Source organism: Ascaphus truei, chromosome 10 (genome assembly GCF_040206685.1).
Source record: "Ascaphus truei isolate aAscTru1 chromosome 10, aAscTru1.hap1, whole genome shotgun sequence".
Lineage (NCBI taxonomy): Eukaryota > Metazoa > Chordata > Amphibia > Anura > Ascaphidae > Ascaphus > Ascaphus truei.
In genome coordinates, this window is record NC_134492.1 from 21568221 (window position 1) to 21588729 (window position 20509).

General features: G+C 44.2%; 1 protein-coding gene and 9 non-coding genes across 11 annotated transcripts in view; all 10 read right to left on the reverse strand.

Annotated features, from left to right (window-relative positions):
* Positions 1–1422: 1422 nt before the first annotated feature.
* Positions 1423–1491, reverse strand: LOC142504060 (small nucleolar RNA SNORD38). The gene has a single exon (XR_012804183.1). It is a non-coding gene; the product is annotated as a small nucleolar RNA SNORD38 (small nucleolar RNA).
* A 395-nt stretch (positions 1492–1886) lies between these two features.
* Positions 1887–1955, reverse strand: LOC142504061 (small nucleolar RNA SNORD38). Its single transcript, XR_012804184.1, has one exon. It is a non-coding gene; the product is annotated as a small nucleolar RNA SNORD38 (small nucleolar RNA).
* Positions 1956–2425: 470 nt separating this feature from the next.
* Positions 2426–2513, reverse strand: LOC142504055 (small nucleolar RNA SNORD55/SNORD39). Its single transcript, XR_012804179.1, has one exon. It is a non-coding gene; the product is annotated as a small nucleolar RNA SNORD55/SNORD39 (small nucleolar RNA).
* A 548-nt stretch (positions 2514–3061) lies between these two features.
* Positions 3062–3130, reverse strand: LOC142504062 (small nucleolar RNA SNORD38). Its single transcript, XR_012804185.1, has one exon. It is a non-coding gene; the product is annotated as a small nucleolar RNA SNORD38 (small nucleolar RNA).
* A 993-nt stretch (positions 3131–4123) lies between these two features.
* On the reverse strand, positions 4124–4192 carry LOC142504063 (small nucleolar RNA SNORD38). Its single transcript, XR_012804186.1, has one exon. It is a non-coding gene; the product is annotated as a small nucleolar RNA SNORD38 (small nucleolar RNA).
* Positions 4193–4603: 411 nt separating this feature from the next.
* Positions 4604–4690, reverse strand: LOC142504057 (small nucleolar RNA SNORD55/SNORD39). The gene has a single exon (XR_012804181.1). It is a non-coding gene; the product is annotated as a small nucleolar RNA SNORD55/SNORD39 (small nucleolar RNA).
* An 8684-nt stretch (positions 4691–13374) lies between these two features.
* Positions 13375–13506, reverse strand: LOC142504074 (small nucleolar RNA SNORA35). Its single transcript, XR_012804197.1, has one exon. It is a non-coding gene; the product is annotated as a small nucleolar RNA SNORA35 (small nucleolar RNA).
* Positions 13507–14174: 668 nt separating this feature from the next.
* Positions 14175–20509, reverse strand: part of RPS8 (ribosomal protein S8) — a 63218-nt gene continuing 56883 nt past the window's right edge. The window contains exons 2-6 of one of the 2 annotated variants that reach the window (XM_075616182.1): positions 20105–20212; positions 19236–19335; positions 18182–18357; positions 15514–15643; positions 14175–14336 (exon numbers count right to left, since the gene is read on the reverse strand). In XM_075616182.1, coding sequence (XP_075472297.1) covers positions 14227–14336; positions 15514–15643; positions 18182–18357; positions 19236–19335; positions 20105–20212 — 624 coding nt within the window. In that variant the 3' untranslated portion in view covers positions 14175–14226. The remainder of the gene's footprint in view (positions 14337–15513; positions 15644–18181; positions 18358–19235; positions 19336–20104; positions 20213–20509) is intronic. The other variant, XM_075616181.1, reaches the window with a different exon arrangement.
* LOC142504058 (small nucleolar RNA SNORD38) lies at positions 17656–17725 on the reverse strand. The gene has a single exon (XR_012804182.1). It is a non-coding gene; the product is annotated as a small nucleolar RNA SNORD38 (small nucleolar RNA).
* LOC142504064 (small nucleolar RNA SNORD46) lies at positions 19406–19512 on the reverse strand. Its single transcript, XR_012804187.1, has one exon. It is a non-coding gene; the product is annotated as a small nucleolar RNA SNORD46 (small nucleolar RNA).

Below are 20509 nucleotides of genomic sequence, written 5' to 3' on the forward strand. Positions count from 1 at the left end.
AGAAAGTAGGCACTTAAAGAAACCGCATCACTACAGAATGCAGTACATTTATTTTGTGAACGCGTTGTAATGTCCACCCAGAAGAAAGCAACACATATTGCTTGCTTTAACACTTGCGTTGGTCTAATGGATTCTGGGGCTTACCCAGAATGTTAAAGCTTTACAATAAATAAAATCTAGCACAGAATCCTACACTGTTATTCATGCACATGCTTGCAGCCACTGTTAATTAATAGTACTGAGATATACAAAACAAGTGTCTTTACACGGTTGATCATGCTCAACATTCATACCTCACATTGCATCCTCATTACTGCAGTAATTTCATACAAATAAAACATTTAATACGGGGCAATACACTTTTTGCGCAGTTTGTACCCTGCCATTGGAAGGGGTCTTTCTGCAAGAAGGGGCTTTAGTATAGCACTGGAAAGAGACCCCCAAAGACTGGGGAAACTCAGGTGCATCAATGTTCTGGATAACACCCAAGGAACAAGCAGCCCATACATTCACTTCAGTTGCAAATAAGCCCATTAGACTATTTATTTTGTTACCCGTGACCATAATATCAGTTGACAGCTGCTCCTCCTGTTTCCTTCACAACTGCAGCAGTAAATCTTATTTTTGTTTTCAATGAAACACGAGGCAAAATAGAAATAAACAAAGAAAATAACCAAGCCAGGAAATCAGAATCATGATATTTATTTAATAGAAATGTCGAGAGAAAAGGGTATTTTTTGTTCTTGTGACTGGAGTCAAGAGCAGCAATCAGGCAAGTGTCACAGTAACCTGTAACCAGAAAGTCAGGGATTACAAGGACTGAAAAGATTTTATGCATCACAATAAGACTCAGAAAGTGTCCAGGTTTGCAAGTGTCCGTGAACTTCAGTAGGAGAACTGGACAATACCTCTAAAAGGCTTTAAAAACCGCTATAGCTCAGTACTGTACAAACAACAACCTATACAGCCAGTGAGGCTGCACTTTCCCTGCTGTGGTAGGCTGAAATGCCTTTCACTCACCCAGGGACAGCAAGCAAGGCTGCACACCCCTCCATGATGCACTGATGTACACAAACAGGTACTCTATGTAAAGAGTAACGACGGGGACGTGAACCTCAAGAGATTTACACACGCGCGCTACTGAGCATGGCCAAATACTTAACGTGTCAACATGATCACTATGCAGGTTATGCCGTGACATGGCTGCAGGCTTATTACACTTTGGCCAAAGGGTTTAACTAAATGTGATGCGAACAGCATAATTACCAATACTGTTGTCACACAAACATCACTGTAGTGTAAGATCATGCAAAGTTTATGGTGTCTTAATTACTAAAAATGCTAAGTAATTAAGAGTTTAACCTATCAAAAAACTAAGTAATTCTTGTTAAAAGCAGGGAGAGCTACAGTATATGTAAAGTCTTCCTCAGGAGTACATGTATCGTCACTTGCCATTCTGTAGCAGAACTGGACATAGTTATCATCATAAGAAGATATTACAATACTGTATGCTGTAGCAACTGGTATAGTAAATAATGTTTGACTCCATAGTCTGGTAATAAGGAAGTCATTCTCACCAATTGTGGCATATCCGGAAATGCCTAATCCCTGGTTTATTCCTGACCAGCCTCTTCTGCTTTTGTGCACATTTCTGCAAAAAGAGAACATACAAAACCATTATTAAAGGGTATCTAGTGGTGTATAGAACAAAGGACCAGCCGCCACAAACAATATTGTAGTATAATAAGATTATGCACAGGCTACTGTGTTTGTTACTAATGCTCAGTAATTAAGAGTATTTTACCAAACAGCATCTAAAAGTTGTACTACAGGTTTATCAAGTAAACAGTGTTAAAAGCAGAGAGAGCTACTGTATGTGTAAAGTCTTCCTCAGGAGTACATGTATCGTCACTTGCCATTCTGTAGCAGAACTGGACATAGTTATCATCATAAGAAGACTTTATACCCCTGGCCACACGGTCCTCATACATCACCATGCAGCTAATGCATGCAATGCCAGAGCGACAGCATCAACTACTGATTAGCACGAGAGGGGGCAGTACAGACGGAGAGAGGGCTGTCCAGGAGGTTGGGGACTCAGTTGAAGCCCCCAGGCTGCCTGATGCCCACCAATACCATAGATCATAAACAACTTGCAATTAATAGGATATCACTAGCGAAACGGCTTAATATAAACAGAATTGATTAAGTAAACATGGAGATTGCAAGTTCTTCGGGACAGATTACCATGCAGAGTATGAACACAGAATGCTATGGCAGATGCATTGAATACAGAATAATGTCCTCACCCAGCTGAGCTCACAGCACAGGAGGAAACCGTATCCGTGTCAGACCCCACGACCTGCAGAAGAAGGAACACGTTAGACCCCGGGATGTTACACACAGGCGCTCACTGCAGCATCACTGAGCGCTCAGTTCTCCAAGGTTGTTTTCCACACAGGGAATTCAGTATATTTTTTGCAGCAAAATAAAAAAAAATTTCATCATCTGCACTCAGCTACGTGATAAATCTCATGGTCTGGATTCAGTCAGGCACAGCTTACAATATGCAGTAGCAACACTGTAGCAAGTCATCTTCCACTCCATAGGCAGTGAATATAGATCAGGTACCAAGTAACTTACCAACTGTGGCATGTCTGGGAATTCCTAATCTCAGGCCTATTCCTGGTCAACATCTGCTTTTGTTCCCATTTCTGCAAAAAGAACACAAAAACATTATTAAATTGAATCTAGTGGCATACAGAACAAAGAAACAGATATCACAAATACTGTAATAGGATTATGCAAAAAAAAAGTGTTTCAATAATTATTAAATGCTCCGTAATTAAGAGTTTACCTTACCAAACAATGCATTGAACAGTTAGCTACATAAATGAGGTTGGGGCGGAAAAAAATAAAAAAAAATACATGTCCATCAAGTTCAACCTATGATAAGATTTAGACAAGATACTTATCCTATATTTGTATTTACAGTTGTACTCAGAGCTAATCAAGTCATTAAAGTGATAAAAGCAGTGAGAGCTATTTAATGTATAAAGTCTTCCTCAGGAGTACATGTATCGTCACTTGCCATTCTGTAGCAGAACTGGACATAGTTATCATCATAAGAAGACTTTATACCCCTGGCCACAAAGTCCTCATACACCACCATGCAGCTAATGCATGCAATGCCAGAGCTACAGCATCAAGCCACAGGCAGTCTCATGTAGTGTGAAAACCAGACTGCACAGCATTAGGCTGAGTTCAGGGTGGAAGCTACGTGACGTCCGCGCCCCCATCCGTCACAATTTCGGGCTGTTCGGAGGGAGTTTTCAAACTGAAAACTCCACCGGCGGAAAAGTACAGCGTTGACGCTGCTACATTTTGCCTCTACAGACCAAAATTATATTTCGGGCTACAGTCGCATCACGTGAGCTGGTCAGCGCAGCAGCTCCGTGACACGATCACCACGAACCCGCAAACGCCACGACCCAACTCCTGCAGCTAAGTCACAGATTGCTGAGCTGCAGGAGCATGTGGCAGATGCGCTCCCGCCGTAGCATTCACCCTGAACTCAACCTTATGATCAGTGGTGGGCAACATAGTATACTAAAAGGGCCACACATTACCCACATCAATACAGTGCAGACAGAAGGACTTTTCAGAAGGAGATATTCCCAGCTCTATCAGCTTAATGCCTCGCTTCTCTTACACTGGGAACTAGCGATCAGCACAGGAGAGGGAGGGCAGTACAGAGGGAGAAAGAAGTGGCCAGAGGTTGGGGGACCCGCAGGTTGGCTGCTGCCCACCAATGCCCCAACTATATCAAACAAGGAAGTTATTTTCTTACCAACTGCAACGTGTCCAGGATTTCTTCATTTCTGGCCAACATCTTCCGCTTTTCTTAAAGAAAAGGGGGGGGGGGGGAGAATTATTAAAGGGAATGTGTATAGAACAGCCGTCTCACAAACAATACTGTAGTATAAAAGATTATGTGCAGTCTACTGTGCTTGTTATTAAATGCTCAGCAATGAAGAGTTTATCATACCAAACAGCAACAGTGTTACTCCAGGCTCAAGTAAATAGTGTTAAAAGCAGAGAGAGCTACTGTATGTGTAAAGTCTTCCTCAGGAGTACATGTATCGTCACTTGCCATTCTGTAGCAGAACTGGACATAGTTATCATCATAAGAAGACTTTATACCCCTGGCCACAAAGTCTTCATTCATCACCATGCAGCTAATGCATGCAATGCCAGAGCTGCATCAAGCTGCAGGCAGTTAGTCTCATGTAGTGTGAAAACCAGACTGCACAGGCCCAGATAATAATGTAATCGCAATTAACAGGATTTCAGTAGCTGAACAGCTCAATATAAAAAACAGGATTGAGTAAGAAGCAACTGCACGAGATTGCAAGCTCTTCGGGACAGATTAGAGTATGAACACAGAACGCTATGGCAGATGCATTGCATACAGAATAATGTCCTCACCCAGCTGAGCTCACAGCGCACGAGGACCCGTCTCCGTGTCAGGCCCCACGACCTGCAGAAGAAGGAACACGTTAGACCCCGGGATGTTACACACAGGCGCTCACTGCAGCGTCACTGAGCGCTCAGTTCTCCAAGGTGGTTTCCACACAGGAAATTCAGTATATTTTTTGCAGCAAAAATAAAAAACGTGTCATCATCTGCACTCAGCTACGTGATAAATCTCAGGGCCTGGATTCAGCCAGGCACCTGAAGCCCGGGGCAGGGGGGAGAACACACGTACCAGGCCTCATTCCGCCATATTGAACGGCTGCAGCGTGAGCTCGGTCACAACCGCACGGACATCAAGGGGATGATACCGCTTGTACGCCGGTAATATCGGGCTGCTCGCATTGTTGGAACTTCACACATCACCTCTCCCCCAAGGCTGAGCGCGGGCATGCGGCGTCCGAGGAGGATGGCAGCGGATTGCGCTCTGGCCTCGCATCTTAACACCGCGTCACAGAGAGAGGCAGAATGTCTGCCGCAAGCTCCATATATAGGTCTCAAGTCTCGCGAGCGGTCCCAGCTGATGACGTCATGTTTTCCATCCATTACAGCTACTGATACAGTTATTATTATCATGATAAATGTATTCGTTCTGTGCCAGGTGTCATGGCCACGTAAATAAAGCTAAAAATTATATATTTATTGTGTTTGTGTGTGTGTGTGTGTGTGTGTGTATATATATATTACAATATTTATACAAGAACAATTTAACAACACTGATTTTTTACTATATTTTCTTTTTAAATTAAATACATATTTTCCTTTCAAATAAAGATATATTTTCTGGTGGCAGGACAAATAGGAGTTTTTCAAACTGTGCTGTTTTTTGATTTGCATAAGAAAGTTTTGGAAAAGGAGATGAGATTATAATCATAAATGTATTTTCTTGCACTTTGTGGAATAAGCTATAACAATAATCATATCTGCTGTATACTCGTTTCTACATAACAGGAATTCAGTTATACCCTGTGCTATACTACCAGTATATGAATCCTCTTATTAAAGGCAGGCAATATTTTTTCAACAGAAAATGAAAAGAACAAAAGGGCGCAAAACCCATAGACAGAGCCTCTGCCGAAGAGAAAGTGTTTCTCGAAACGCGTAGGGCTGTATCGACCAAGGCTGCTGAATTTTGAAGCATCGCCGGAGGATCCTGAGTCTGCTCTTGTCAGACTGCAAGAGAAAGCACATCAGCTCAAGCCCAACCCCTTGAGTGACGGCGTGAGGATGCAAACGCGGTGACGTCACGCGCGTACGTGGCGCGGAAGCGGAGAAACGCCGAACTCTAGAGGAGGGTGTGTGTGACTGAGGCTTCATCCACGCAGGAGACGAGGACACTAAGGCTATCCCAGTGTATGCTGAAACCACGGATGAACTACCACAGATGTGCCTCTTATCTACTTACATTTTGTGAGTGTTTTTAACCGTTATTCTTTAGCATTAAACTTTACATACTACACTATGGGTTTTGCGCCCTTTTGTTCTTTTCATTTTCTGTAGTTTCCTTTGGACCCGAGGGTTGGATCCAACTTGAAGGAGCTGCATTACCCATTCGTGAATTGGACTGGACTTTTCATACATACACATGGTATCTCAATGTGTTTTATTTCCATGACAGTATAACAAATTATTTCTGTGTTATAGGGCATGAGCGCTATCTGATCTATCTAATCAAGAGTTATTAAGTTGTTCTTAACCGAATCATATTTTGTTATATCAATGGACAGTGTTTGACAAACCTATACATTTGCTCGCCCCGGGTGAGTGGATTTAACCCCCGGGCGAGTAAATATTGGCCCCAGCAGCACACGTTTGGTACTAGGTGGCGAGTAGATTTTTTTGTGTGGCGAGTAGATTTTTTGGTGATTTGTCAACCACTGTCAATGGAGCTGTGAAAGGTGGGTGGTTCGGACATCTGAACGTGGGGGGGGGGGGACCCAGCTGTGAAGGGGGGGGGAGCGGAGAGAGAGGGGGAGCAGCAAAATTAAATCCCGGGCAACGCCGGGTATATCAGCTAGTATATATATAAAAATGAAAATTGTTTGATTGTTAGTAGATGTGGGGATTCTCATTGGTCCCTCGGTCCGCCCGCCCATGCCCCGCCTCCCCCACGACTCTCATTGGCCAAGAGGTATGCTGACATCACGGACACACCTACTCCACTGTGACACACACAGACACACACACATACTGCCACAGAGTCTCACCCCTGCAGACTCACCATACCCCCTGAGGCTGTCACCCGAGACTCTGAAGCCTAAACTGGAGACTCTCTCCCTGCGGACTCACCCTACACCCCTGTGATCACCCCTGCGGACTCACCCACCAACCTTGGTAAGTTTAACCCACTTATCACACAAACCGCCTCTGCTGTCCACTCCCCGTCTTACCCGTCCACGCTCACAAATTACGACCTCAGCAGTCCCCTTACTGTCTCTCCACTATCCCGCATGCTCCTCTATGTCCCAGCTTACCCGTATCATCACCGCTACTGTGAGAAAATGGCGCTCCAACTATCTGATGTCCACCCTCTTACCTCATGGCGCCTTCACACTCCCTCTACCTTCCCGCTTGCTCCGGCCGCCTTCACGCCCGATACATTCTCCCCATCATCAACACCACGCTCCCCGATTAAAATGTCCGCCTTCCCGCCCGCTCCGCGCTCAGCAGTCTCTGCCAAAATGGCCGCCTCCCGCCGGTTCCGCGCTCAGCAGGCCGCTGTGTCGGAAAATGGACACCTTCACGATACACAATCGACATCCCTCCGCCTTCCCGCCCGATCTGCAGGCCGCTTACTGTCTGCACCACTGCGACACGGGGGAAGGGGGCCCTGCGACGTCGCGCTGGTCTGAACACTGGCGCCGCCTTTTCTACCCCCAATCCCCCTCATCTCCCCACCAGCACTAACCTCTAGAGGTGGAGAGGGGGGGAACATGTGCAGGGGACAGGGGGGGGGGGGAAACACCACCAGGGACAGGGGGGTGGGGGGGCGGGGAACAAGCACCGGGGACAGAGGGGGGAACCGATCGCCTGGGACGGGGGGGGGGAACTCACACCCACCCAAGATTCACCAACCCCCAAGATTCAGGCCCCCCCCTCACACACAGCCAAGATTCAGAATTCACAACCCCCACCCACCATTCACCCCTCCCCCAAAATTTACCCCCCAACCACCCACCCAAAATTCACCCCCCCCCCCCCCCCACACCCAAGATTCTGTTAGTGCCTAATAATTATTTACCATAATTGGTCCGCTCTGGAATAATGAGGAACCATTTCCAACTTTATTAGTGCTGTTAGCTGTGTAGGGTATTAGGACTCTTGACGAAGCTTGCTCTATCAAGCGAAACGCGTTGAATTCAGGAGAGTGGAAGGAGTGAGACTGAGGCCTCGTTCAGGGTGCTGGCTTCAGAGGGAGGGCGTGCTGACGTGCTTGCTGCAGTGTGAAACAAAGTATTCAATTTGAATACTTGTTGTCAAGGTAGCAACTGCCCTGCCTCCGAAGCCAGGCGTTGATGCTGACGACAGCTTCAGTAAACGAAAATTTCGTTTTTTGGAGCTGAAGCAGCGTCACAGGGACCAAGGCAGCCAATGAAATCATTCTTCAGAATGATTTCATGACTGCAACTTGGATACTTACCCTGCCGTGTGTAACCCCGCCCCCTCCCCAACGCTGAAAGTCTGCTGCTGGGGGATAAACACTGATCGCCCAGCAAACTCCCGCACTGCCTCCCTCCCGCCCTCCCTCCGAGTCCTCAGCTGGCACCCTGAATGAGCCCTGAGTCAGACCAAGAGAGAGCCCTGTGGAGTGCAGTTGCTGTTTCCAGGCGGCCGCAATAGGAAGCAGCACCATCCCGACATCGGCGGTCATCTAGTCCATGCGAGAAGGGTGGTGAGATCAACGTCGCTCCTTGATTTATTCTATGTGCCCTTTTATACTGCACTAATTGTAAGTGCGCACTTTGGAGGGATTAGTTTGAACTAATACTTTAGTAAATTGAGTTCGGATAGTCTGCGCTATGATGTCGTCTACCTGTATACCCACACAGCGTCCTACCTAAGATGTCATCATAGACAACACTGGATCCTTTCTGCACACCTGAGTTTGGCGCGTGATATGCTCTATTTACTCATATCTTTGGGAGTATAATGTTTGAAGATTAATACCACGGTATCTGCAATTTTTATCAGCAATACTACTCTATGTATTTTATTCCTCTAATTGATTTATTGTATATTACGGATCCCGCTCCCTCTTTTCTATTGATGGTTGAGTGGGACGTATTTGTTGTATTTACTATATATATATATTTTTTTTTTATCACTTTCTATTGTTACTGTTCATTCACTTGTTCGTGGACTAAGTGTACTTTCACTATTTACCACTGGGGGTCACTATCAGCCAACTATTTCACTATCTTTATTGTGGTTGGAGTTATAGCTTACTGTTATAGGCGCCAGTCCTGTTGTTCTTTTGTGTTACATGTTGGTGGCCCTTGAGTACTGGACGTGGCCACTCCTGTGTTAGGGTCATGCACACCAATAGCGGTAAAACCTTAACATTGTTTGGGGGGGGGGGGGGAAGCAGTAAAACATTCACATATTGGGGAAAGAGGTTACTGGGTGCTCCAGGTTGAACAAAACAGAATGTTATCCAAAATCTAATAGATATAGAAACATACCTCCAGGTTTAGCCTTAGAGCTTCTTTATATTTATTAGACAAACATCTTATACATACCAACGTTTTGGCATACCAGATCCCTGATGAAGGCACGGTATGGAGTTCCTGGAGGTATTTTTCTAGAACTACTGATTTAGACTTTTTTTTTTTTTAACAAGATTGCATTGTGTGTGTATATTATATATATATATACATACATACATAGTCAGGGAAGAACTCAGTCCAGAGCAGAGTCTGCACTCATTACAAATGGCAAAAAGTTGTATTTGAACATAGTAAAAGTTAGAAAAGTACAAAAAGAATCCAATATAATAATCTCAAAAGTGTAACAAAAAAGGTCAGACAAACCGGAGGAATCCTCAACATTTTGGAGTACAACCCTTTATAAAGAGGACATTTCCTATGGACAAAGGGTTGTACCCCGAAACGTTGAGGATTTCCCAGGTGTCAGCCCTTTTGTGTATTTTTATATTATATTGCACTTTTTATATTGTAATTTTTGTGTGTGTCTGACTTAGTACTATGTTTAAATACAACTTTCTTTAAATTGTACTTTGAGGGAACTCTGCTTTGGAGTTGGGCTCCATTTTGGGGGTGGGCCTTGACATTGAATTTTGCACCTTATAATTACCCATAGGTTAGGTTATTTGTTTTGAGTGCACCATTTACTCCTTTCTGAATAGATTGTAAACAGTAATATACCAAATAAGTAAACATGGAAAGGATGTTGATCCAAGGAATAATCCAATTACCAATTCTTGGAGTCAGGAAGAAATTTATTTTCCCCCTTATGAGATATCATTGGATAATGTGTCACTGGGGTTTTTTGTTTGCCTTCCTCTGGCTCAATATACTGTAAGTATGGATATAGGATAAAGTATCTGTCGTCTAAATTTAGCATAGGTTCAACTTGATGGATGCATGTCTTTTTTTCGAGTTCTTCGACTATGTATGCTTATCATTTACAAATGATATCATTGAGATTTACTAAAGGCTGGGCCAGTATGGAGAATGAAGGGGTTACGTTTCCATAGCGCATTTCAAAGGACACAATCTTTATACACATTCAGCCCTGTGGTCTATACTATAGAATGTGAGGTTGCCGCGTATAAAGTATTAATGAGGTGGTACCTCACCCCGCAGAAACTATCTAAATTCGTTCCAGGATACTCCCCATTGTGCCCAAAGCCGTGTGGAGGCGAGGCAGATCTTTTACATATGCTGTGGTCCTGCCCTCTGGTGTCTCCCATATGGGGGCAACTTAAAGATTGGCTAGAGGCTTTTAGGCCTAACAATCCCACTAGACCCCTGGCTATTCCTATTAAACAGACCAGTAAAGGGGCTTACTCGATCGTAAAGCAAACTAATAACGCATTTCGCAACTGCAACAAGATGCGCAATCACAGCACTATGAAAACAGACAGAAATTCCAACTATTCCCGCAATTAGGACTAGAATTTGGTTTGTATGAAAGATGAAAAAGTCAACAAGTTTGGTTAATGATATTGGCGCTAAATTTCTGAAAGTCTGGATTTTGTGGCTAGCACAGACACCCCAGGGGTGGATGGAACCACAATCCTGCTATGATAGTTTGGGAAACACATTCTCCGCTGACTTAACATGAACTTGGAAAAGTAAAGATAGGACGGGGAATATCCTTAAAGAGGCCTAGAGTAGCAAGTTCGATAGAGGTCGATGAGGCTGGCCCCGTGGGAGACGTACTCAAGTACTTCGGAGGAAATGATGTTGGATTCAGAGAATGAAGTGGCGGAAGTCTGGACTCTCCCCCGTCCCCCTCTTCCTGATTTAGGTTGACGTTTTCTTTTCTATACAAATGTGTTCATTATTTGAATAATTGCTGTGACACAAATGAATATGTAAAGCTGTATTACTCGACGAAAAAAATTTAAATTTGTTATAAAAAAAAAAAAGTGAGGTTGCAGCACAAAATCACTTACCAAACATTCAGATTTATTTAACAAATCACCAAATCCAACCTACACTATTTGTATTAAATGTGGGAGAAGTTTCCAGAATCCTCATAATGTAGGTCCCGTTAAATGTGCCCGAAACAATGTATACAAATGACAGTGACATGTTTCAGTTATACAGTATTCAGATGGCTGCCATATTTTTTAACCAAACTTCAACATCCAGAAGTATTTTTAAATGTTCATTTGTTAATATGGTGAGTGGAGATTTGGGAGGAGCTTGATCTTCTCTTGCTGCTCCCAGTTGTCTGATATCAGCAGGGCTGGCAACATTTTATGTACCACCACGGAAGCCACTGATCCACAGAAGGGGCTAGTGAAGGAAAGGCTGATGCTCTTCGGAAGAGCGGTCAACCATCACTGCTTCCCGAACTTGCGCCCCACAATGCTTTGCATAGCACAAAGCATTATGGGGCAAAACCTTGGGAAGCAGAGTGGCGTTTGACAGCCCTGTACCGTCAGTCCATCAATTCCACACGTCCTCCACGTGGATTTTTCTAGCCCATGATATCCCCAAGAGCCATTTGCAGACAAAACCCCCAATGTTTAATTGTATTATCTCATTGGTGGGACAAGGTTAAGGTAACATTTGACTGACAAATAACCCAGTTGAGATGCCACAAAGTGTTTTGTGCCAATTTTCATTTTAAAATCAAAGCCAACAAATCTTGGCAGTGATTTGAAGGCAGTTTGCATGGTTAATTCTTAACCAAACATGTTGTAGTTGGCTACCAGGGATTTCACCTTTAAATAATTAAATAGAAGTCGCCATGTTCGGCCACTTGCAACAGTGCAAAATACAAGTACTTCAATATTAGGCGATACTGTTTTTATTCGGACCAACAATTGATAAGAGATTCTGTGGAGTTTATTAAAGATTCCACAAGTGTCACACAAAAAATTTTTTTATATACAAATTGTTAGCACATTTACATTTCCGACAGGTCTGCAACCTCCCCCCCCCTACCTTACCTTGTGCATAGTCCTAACAAAATGATTAGCTTTGCCACCTTGTCCAACAATAAACACCAAAGACCAGTAACGAATCTGCATGAATACCCAGCCACACAGACATATGAATTTCACAAAATCATGCGCTAAAAACATAACCACTGATGGGGTCTTTGTTTTATTGACTAAGTTGGTATACAGCACAAGCGATAAATGAACCTCACAGGAACATTAACCCTTGCACCAACAGAGCAGAGGGCCCCAATATTTTAAGATTTCAGCAATGAAAAAAAAAAAACCCATGCACATAGAAAAATACTGCCGCATGTACCATACACGTTGCAAGGAATGAGTCATGTCAGATCCATGTGAAAGTATTTTTACTTCAGAACGAAATCACCTTGTGCCGATTAGCACAGTCCAGCCTCTTCGATTTTCTCCTGCATCGTAGTGCCCGCCGACTCATCTTCCCTCTCGGCACAAGGTGATTTCGTTCTGCTTCCATTCAGCTGGAGCACACAGACCCGGCTACACACAAGGATATATGTGAGTACTATCATGCTTTAAAGTGAGCTGCCCCATTACCATTGGTTTATTGTGTTCTTGGTGTACATTAGAGGTTTGGGGGGGTCCTAGGATATCCCCCATACAACTCTCTTTACCCTTGCTTAACCGTGGTTCATATAGGGGTTAATGCCTAAGCTCCAAGCATGCACCAAGGATATCATGTGTTCCGGTTTGCAGTGAATTTAACAATATATATTTTCTTTGAACTAATGGGTATATGCTCTGTAGCACTAGTTACATTTGGGGTCCCAACCTCAATATCCTCTACTTACAATGTATTTTTACTTCAATGCAAGCGTCTTGGTATACACAAACCGTCTGCGCAATTTTCTCTGTGTACTGTGGAGTTTGACAAAGCCCCAGTGATCGAGGGGAGAGCATACCAGCAGCGAGAAAGGGACGTCCAATCAATGAATCATTTTACATTTGGCTGACTACAATTAAGAAAGGTAAGCATTGGAGGTGTGAACAATTATTTGTTTTCAGAAATAAAGTCGCCTAACTGAAGCAGAGACTAAAATACGCACGTCTTCATTGAATACCAGAAACTTCACTCCTTGTTAAAGCATCAGGATTTGTAAGATAAACCAGTTTGGAAAGGGCAGGCTTAGATCACGTATTTTATGAGATTGGCATGGACTGCTGCTTAAGTTTGTACCCTGCTATCGGAAGGGGCAGATCACAGCAGAGCCTGGCCTTTCTGCAAGAAGGGTTTTTTAGTCTAGCACTGGAATGAGACCCCAAAGTCAAGGGAAAGACTAGGGGGACACTTGACAGTGCAGTGACTGGATATGAACTACATAAGCATGCGACGACTCCAATTCACCGCGGAACATTTAAGCAGAGCTTGATTTGAGACTGCATTTCAGTAGTAAACACAATTCCATCAGAAACAACTTATGTCACACATCGGGAAAAGGAGCAGAAATCGTTAAGACCCAATCAAGCACATACTTCCCGCTACATCTGTTATTTTGCACACTTCTCCAAAATGCACTTTACCGACGTCTCTACCAGAGGCCTCCCCTAATTCCAGAGGGGAGGCAACACAGGGGTTATCTAGACCAGCGGTGCGCAAAGTGGGGGGCAGGAAATTGTGCTGGGGGGGGCGCGGGCAGTTGGAGGCCCCGCGCTCTTCCCCCAGGCATTTAAATTAAATGCCGGGGGATCGCGTGAGGCCCGTGCAACTATTTACTTACCGGGATTCAGTCGTCTGTGTTGCGTCGCCATGGCAACACGCCGCGGCACCATGTGACCTGACGTCACACGCCCACACTGCGTCATCTGCGAAATGCGAAAGAAGGTAGGCAGGGGGGCGCGAGAGCCGGGGGCAGAGTGACAGGGGGGCGCAGCACAAAAAGTTTGCGCTCCCCTGACTAGACTTAACTACATAATCAGTGTTTTACACATTTATACACCGCAATCCAAAAACAAACAAACCACAACAGTCTGTTTTAATATATTTTTCTGTTTATTCGATGTTAACAGGTGGGGCGAACAGTTTATTTGCCTTTCTTGGCCTTTATCTTCCTCAAGTAGAATTCCAACTCTTTGCCCTCGAGGAGGTATCCGTCAGCTCGGCCGCACTGACCGGGCCTGGAGGCTATGCAGGCTGTAATGAAGGGAACCGTTAGATACGTGCGACTGCAACAAGTGTGTCACTTGTGTTATAAAGCAGGAGACAACATACAAGTAACAGAGCTGACGCAAAACATTACCCAGCAGACTGATAATGGGGGTCAGTGTCCCAATATCACTGAGATGATCTAATCCTACTGAATTAGACAGGGCTGAAGGAGTGGCTCAGTGATTAGACACCGAGTCTGTAAACAATGACAACTCCTTGTTACAAAATCCGTGTGTTTAAAAAAAAAAAAAAAAAGTATACAATTCTGCTTACTGCGCACTACAGTATACTGTAATTGTGAGTCGCTTTGAGTATCATTGGTAGAAATGCACTATATGAAAAAGTAATTTACAGCAGCATTAAAGCTCAACAAGAAACAGGAGTCTGTGGGGAAACCCCAGAGAGAGATCCTATTTAGCACACACCATGAGTATATGAAAACTTTTAAATTAATTTTTAATTGGCATTGTATTTAAAAAAGGAGACATAACTGCTCACTATTCTAGTAAATACAATACAAATTAAAAATGTATTCATATACTCACCTGTTGTGCACTAAATAGGATCTTTGGGGTTCCCCCACAGACTATTGTATTGTACCCCAAGATCCTAAGCAGCACCCATTATTTTATTCTGACCACATCCGGTTTTCTGAAACTGAAGGGGGAAAAAAATACTATACACCATTAAATGGTTAAAAGTTGGAATATTGCTTATTTGAAAGCTAATGTATAAGAAATGTGGCACGTCACGTGACTATTCCAACCAAAAGAATGCATTCAGCTTAATGGGTACGGACCAACACGTTTTCATACGGGATTACACAGATTAACAGTTTGTATGTTTAATCTGACCATATGGGAGAATTACAGATTTCAATTATTGCAAATAAATTAAATATATTTTAACAGTGCTGCCATCACTCCAACAGACTAAAAATAAATAAATGTCAAAGTCAGAAGAAACCAACAACGCGACATTTACACAAACCCAATCAGAGACAGATCTCATGTAAAGAGGACTGTTATGGTCACCATTCTGCTGCCAGGGGGCAAGTAACACCGTCAATTGCCCCTTAACCCTTTTGTTGTGCAGCGAGGGCTACGGCTTATTAGCAGTGTCTATTCTAATATGACACAATGCGCAGAAGCACTGAACTCACCGAGCAGCTTGCCCTGCTGGAACTGCTCCTCCAAAAGAGGGCTGATCTTGGCTGTCTTTTTCCGCTCTTCGTATTTCTTCTGGATCTTCTTGGAGCGCTTCTTGTTCAGGATTTCTTCCTCCTCAGGAGTCTGTGGATGGAGGAGTGAGGAGTTATTGAAACAGATTGCATTTAGTGTTCCTGATTTAAAATAGATTTAAAAAAGCAATCAATTCATTTGCTAGAAATACTGCCAGCTTACTTCCCATTTCAGGAGCACAGTGCTCCTTACAGGATTTCTACACATGCTGCCTGGTGGGACCCGCACTGCTGCCTCACACCCCAGCTGTATGTCTGATAAGACAGCTCTACCAAACAAAAAGATGTCATGTACAGTAAATAGCACACAATCTCAGGCATTGAGTGCTAAAATGTGTTTTTATATCAGCTAAACTGTATCTCCACAATAGACACTGCTTGAAGACAGCCATTTCACTTAAGTTTTATAGACCAGACGTGCGCGGCTCACTTACCCGGCTTCCATGCCCACTCGTCTCCATGACAACGTGACGTCAAATGACGCGGGCCATTTGACGTCACTTGACCCTGCGGCGTCATTTGACGCCCGTTGCCATGGAGGCGCGGCGTCAAATGCCTGTGGGTCACGTGACACCGAGGCGTGACAAAGGGGACAATAGGCAGGGGGCGCAGTGCAGGAAGTTTGCACACCCCTGGTATAGACTACTGATGCCAGTTCAAATGTACGATGGGCTTTAGTTATTTCAGCTGTTCAAAGTTGTGACATTTCTAAAACAGAGACACACCGAATCAGTGCAGCTAACAATGTACATGGTTTCTTGACTTACCATCTCCTAGGCCTTGAGTGGTCAACCCCAGGACAGGTTTTCACGATATCCCTGCTTAAGGTGTCTCTCTCAGTGGAAGACTGAGCAACCTGTGCTGAAGCAGGCATATCCTTAAAACCTGACCTGTTGGTGGCCCATGAGGACTGGAGTTGACAACTCCTGACTGGACTAGGCCCATAACCCGCAGAACTATATTTTATTAGATTGTGCATGTTGTCACAGCTGCATAATCAACAAAAAACAGCCGTGTCACTAAATATTTAGAATAGTAGTAATTAATAAAAAGTGATCTAACAATCTTGGCTGTTAGTGGGAACAAAGACTAATGAAGCAGGAGGGTCTAGTTATTAGCTAAATGATACCCACACCAATGTCAATTTATTTTTGAAGTGCAATTAATAAAAAAATAAAAAACTCACATCTACATATCCTAAAGTTATTTGCCTTCGGGAAGCAGGGGGTCAACACACTTCAAACGTATGTTTTCAAACTCTGGGGACACCCTGGTTCCTGAGAGATATGTAGATATAAAAGGCTAAGGATGTCTGCAACAGCTGGAATGCCTACTCAAGGAGAGGAGCAAGGAAGGGAGGTGAAAGAGGGAGCGAAAAGAGAGGCGGGGAGAGCCAGCAAGGCTTGTAGGAGGAAACAGACAGCAAGAAGAGGAGTGTAGTGTGCTAAAACAGACAGTATGGCTGGGAGTGCAAAGAGGAGCAGGGCATGATGGTGTAAGGTGGAGACGAGGGGACAAGAGACAGCAAGGCCTTACAGGGAGGAGTGAAAACAAAGAAACGTTTAATTAATAACCGTTAAGATCTGCTACATCAGTACAGCTAGTAGATATATAAGCCCACGCACCAAAGGCTAGTTAGATTTACAATAAGACATGATTAAAAGGAAATAAGGGGCAGAGGGGAAGTGAATTAAAATCTACAAGCGGCTGCCTAGATTTTAAATATATCAAATACTGTACAAAGTCACTTGTGAGCACATTCACATGACGGACAGATCTGCAACCCGACTTTTCCCAATTATCTCCTAGCATACAGTGCTTCCACTGCAGCCAGGGACTCTGGGAAATGAGTATGGTCACCTTTTCTTCTCCTTTTTAACATTTACCCTTATAAAGCATGTGCCTGCCATATTACACAACCTGGGTTAAAGTAGTATATAAACTCTGGTGGTGAACATTTCCAACAGTTAAGGCATCAACCGGGATATTTACTGCACAAGCTGTCAAACTTTAGATGAAGCAGCAATTCTCTCAAATTGTTTTATAACCAAGATTGAAGTCTTCCTCCGTTTTACAAAAGTGATCATCGCTTTCCATTCAGTAGCAGAACTGGACAGAGTTTTCATCATTGGAAGACTTTTGACACTCATACTCTGGTATATAGCACACAATTTACAGAGGAATACAGACTTCTTACAGGATCCCATTCAGTTTCTACCTTAAACAAGGATTGCAAGGTCATCAATATTGTTGATTAATATTTGAACGCGTTGTGTGAACAAAGACCCGTTGCTCAATCTGCTAAAGCAGAGCTTTAAAAAGTTCTGCCGGCTGTTCCCACCCCTGCCCCCCCCATTCTTTACATAGATAGGAAGCAGACGGCCCCCGAAGTGGAACAGTTAATTTCAGCTGCAGGGAACCCCTACTTCCCCAGATACTTAGCGGTGAAGGTGTCGCTGGTCCAGTCCCCTCCAGAGGAAACAAAATGGAGGTTTAAATCTCTCGCCATCAGTCGATAGGAAGCCGTGACGGCTCCTTTAAGCACCTGAGTGACACGGACACTGGGTGTAGGACTCCATGTCGTACTCACCAGTTTCGCTCCCTTCTTGCGTCCAAGCGGCAAAGCAAAGTGGGCCTCGAACCACTGCCTGTAAGGGGTGCTGTCGATCAGGACGATGCAGTTCTTCACCAGGGTTTTGGTTCGAACCAGTTCATTGTTTGAGGCATTGTACACCACATCAATGATTCTGGTCTTACGGGTGCAACCTTGGGACAGACAAGCAGAGACATTAGACATGTACAGAAAAAAAAAAAACCTATATAAACCTAAATAAATTCATCCAAGTCACCGCTCATTGCTGCAACTCTTGCTATACGACCAAGGCTACGTCCATACAGGGGGGAGCCATGCTGAGCAGCGCTGAGGCTCGCCTACTCTGTCAGGAGTGATTCCATGGACTGGCAGGTGAGCCAGCGTGCGCGATCAGGGGACGGGGCAGTGACGTCGCCGGGCCAATAGCCCGCGAAGCGCCGACACGCTGCTTCGTGCTGATTGGGTGTTTTCAGCCGACAGCGCGCTGAGAAACAGGCTCTGCTGTCGGCTGAAAATCAAAGCGCCTCAGCACGCCTGCAGACGCTCGCGGGAGCCCCCTTTAAAGACATCCTCATTGAGGATGACGGGGCTCCTCGCGGAGCGTCTGCCCCCTCTATGGACGTAGCCCAAGAGATCATATCAGGATGTTACAAATAACAAGTCAGTCATTTTACCAAAACACAGACATGCATGTTAATAGTCGCTGTTGAAACCGCATATACATTTTAGTCTCCTGGAAGCAGTGCAGTCAGTGTAACTATGACAATTCCTAGCATGGCAAGATTCACTGATCAGTGATCGCAGAATACTTGCGTAAGGTTCAAGTTCTCATCACTTGCACTGCAACGAAGACCACACCACTATCAGCAGCACAGAGCAGAGAGGCAATTACACTGACCAAAACCCATAACAAATACTATTAATATTGTCACCATGCAACCATTAATTCACTGGCAAAACCAGACGATTATGTACATTAGGAGAAGGAACACAAAAATTAGCATGTGAATTAAATAAGCTCATCGTTGTCCAACAGCAATTTCCCACTTACACTCAGAGCCCCAGGAGAAGTTCCCAGCATCCAACCTCAGAGCACGATACTTCTTGTTTCCACCGCGAACTCTTACTGTGTGGATACGACGGGGACCAATCTGAAAAGGTATTTGGGATGAACTGTGAAACCTTAATCCACGCAAAGCGGAAAATACTAGGGTTTCATGGCAACAAGATCAGAGTAACTATGACAATCCTAGCATTGGCAGGCAGTACAAGATGACCAAAACGGTCTGAACTGCCTGCCTAAGGTTGTATTTTCATCATGTTCATTGCCTTGATCCTATCATAGGGAGAGGGGGTGCATTTGATATAATAATTGTGCTACGTGGTGTAACAGTAGAAATTCTAAAGAACTAAGATATTTATTAGACCAAGCAGTAAAAAACAGGGTAAAGATTTAAAATGGCGCATGCAAAAGATGGGTTTCTTATCTGCATCAGTATGTGGTAAAAGTAAGCTTCATTTGGCTGTCTCATTTGCCCTTTAACAGAACAGGCCTGAGAAAACAAACTTGTCGCAGTTTACACAAACCTGCAGCATTCACGGAATAGTTACATAAAGGATAGTAGGCCATATACTGGTATGAAAGCAGGACACATCTCAAGCAGTGTCATTTATATTTTGTTGCACTGTAAGTGATATAATGCTCAGTGGGCCGGAGCACACCGTGTAGAAGATGTGGTTGAGGCATGAGTGTATAAGTAGCATGTAATAGCAAAAGAAAAAAACAGCTCCGCATTTATAATATCAGCCTTTAGACTGGCAATTGCATGCATGTCCCATAAAGTCATCATACATCGGTCTGCAAAAAAAGGTGAACTAAACGTGGTGCTACAATGGACTGCAACTAAACCCACCTCTTACCTTAGTGTTGGCAGCAGGACGACCCAGCTCATACTTTCTCTTCTTGTGGTAGGGCTTCCTTTTGCCCCCAGTCTTGCGGCGTTTGTGCCAGTTGTCCCGTGAGATACCTGTTTAAAGGGGCACAGTGAACAGGTGACATGACTGCAGAGGGGTGGGGGGCAGCTCTCTTAACCTTTCACCAGGTGTTAATCTTTTCACTACCAGGGAGGCAGAGCTATGCCTTGTACCACCAGGCCTAAGGATGTCCTTATTCTCATATATACCAGGATCACCCCGAATGAATAGGAGATGTGCAATTGTAAAGGCAACTGAGCAGCAAGGACATGAGTAACCCAAAGAACCAGGTGTTACACGCATGCCAGTAGTGTATATCTACTGCCTGTCACCGGCCTGGCTATAGTAGGA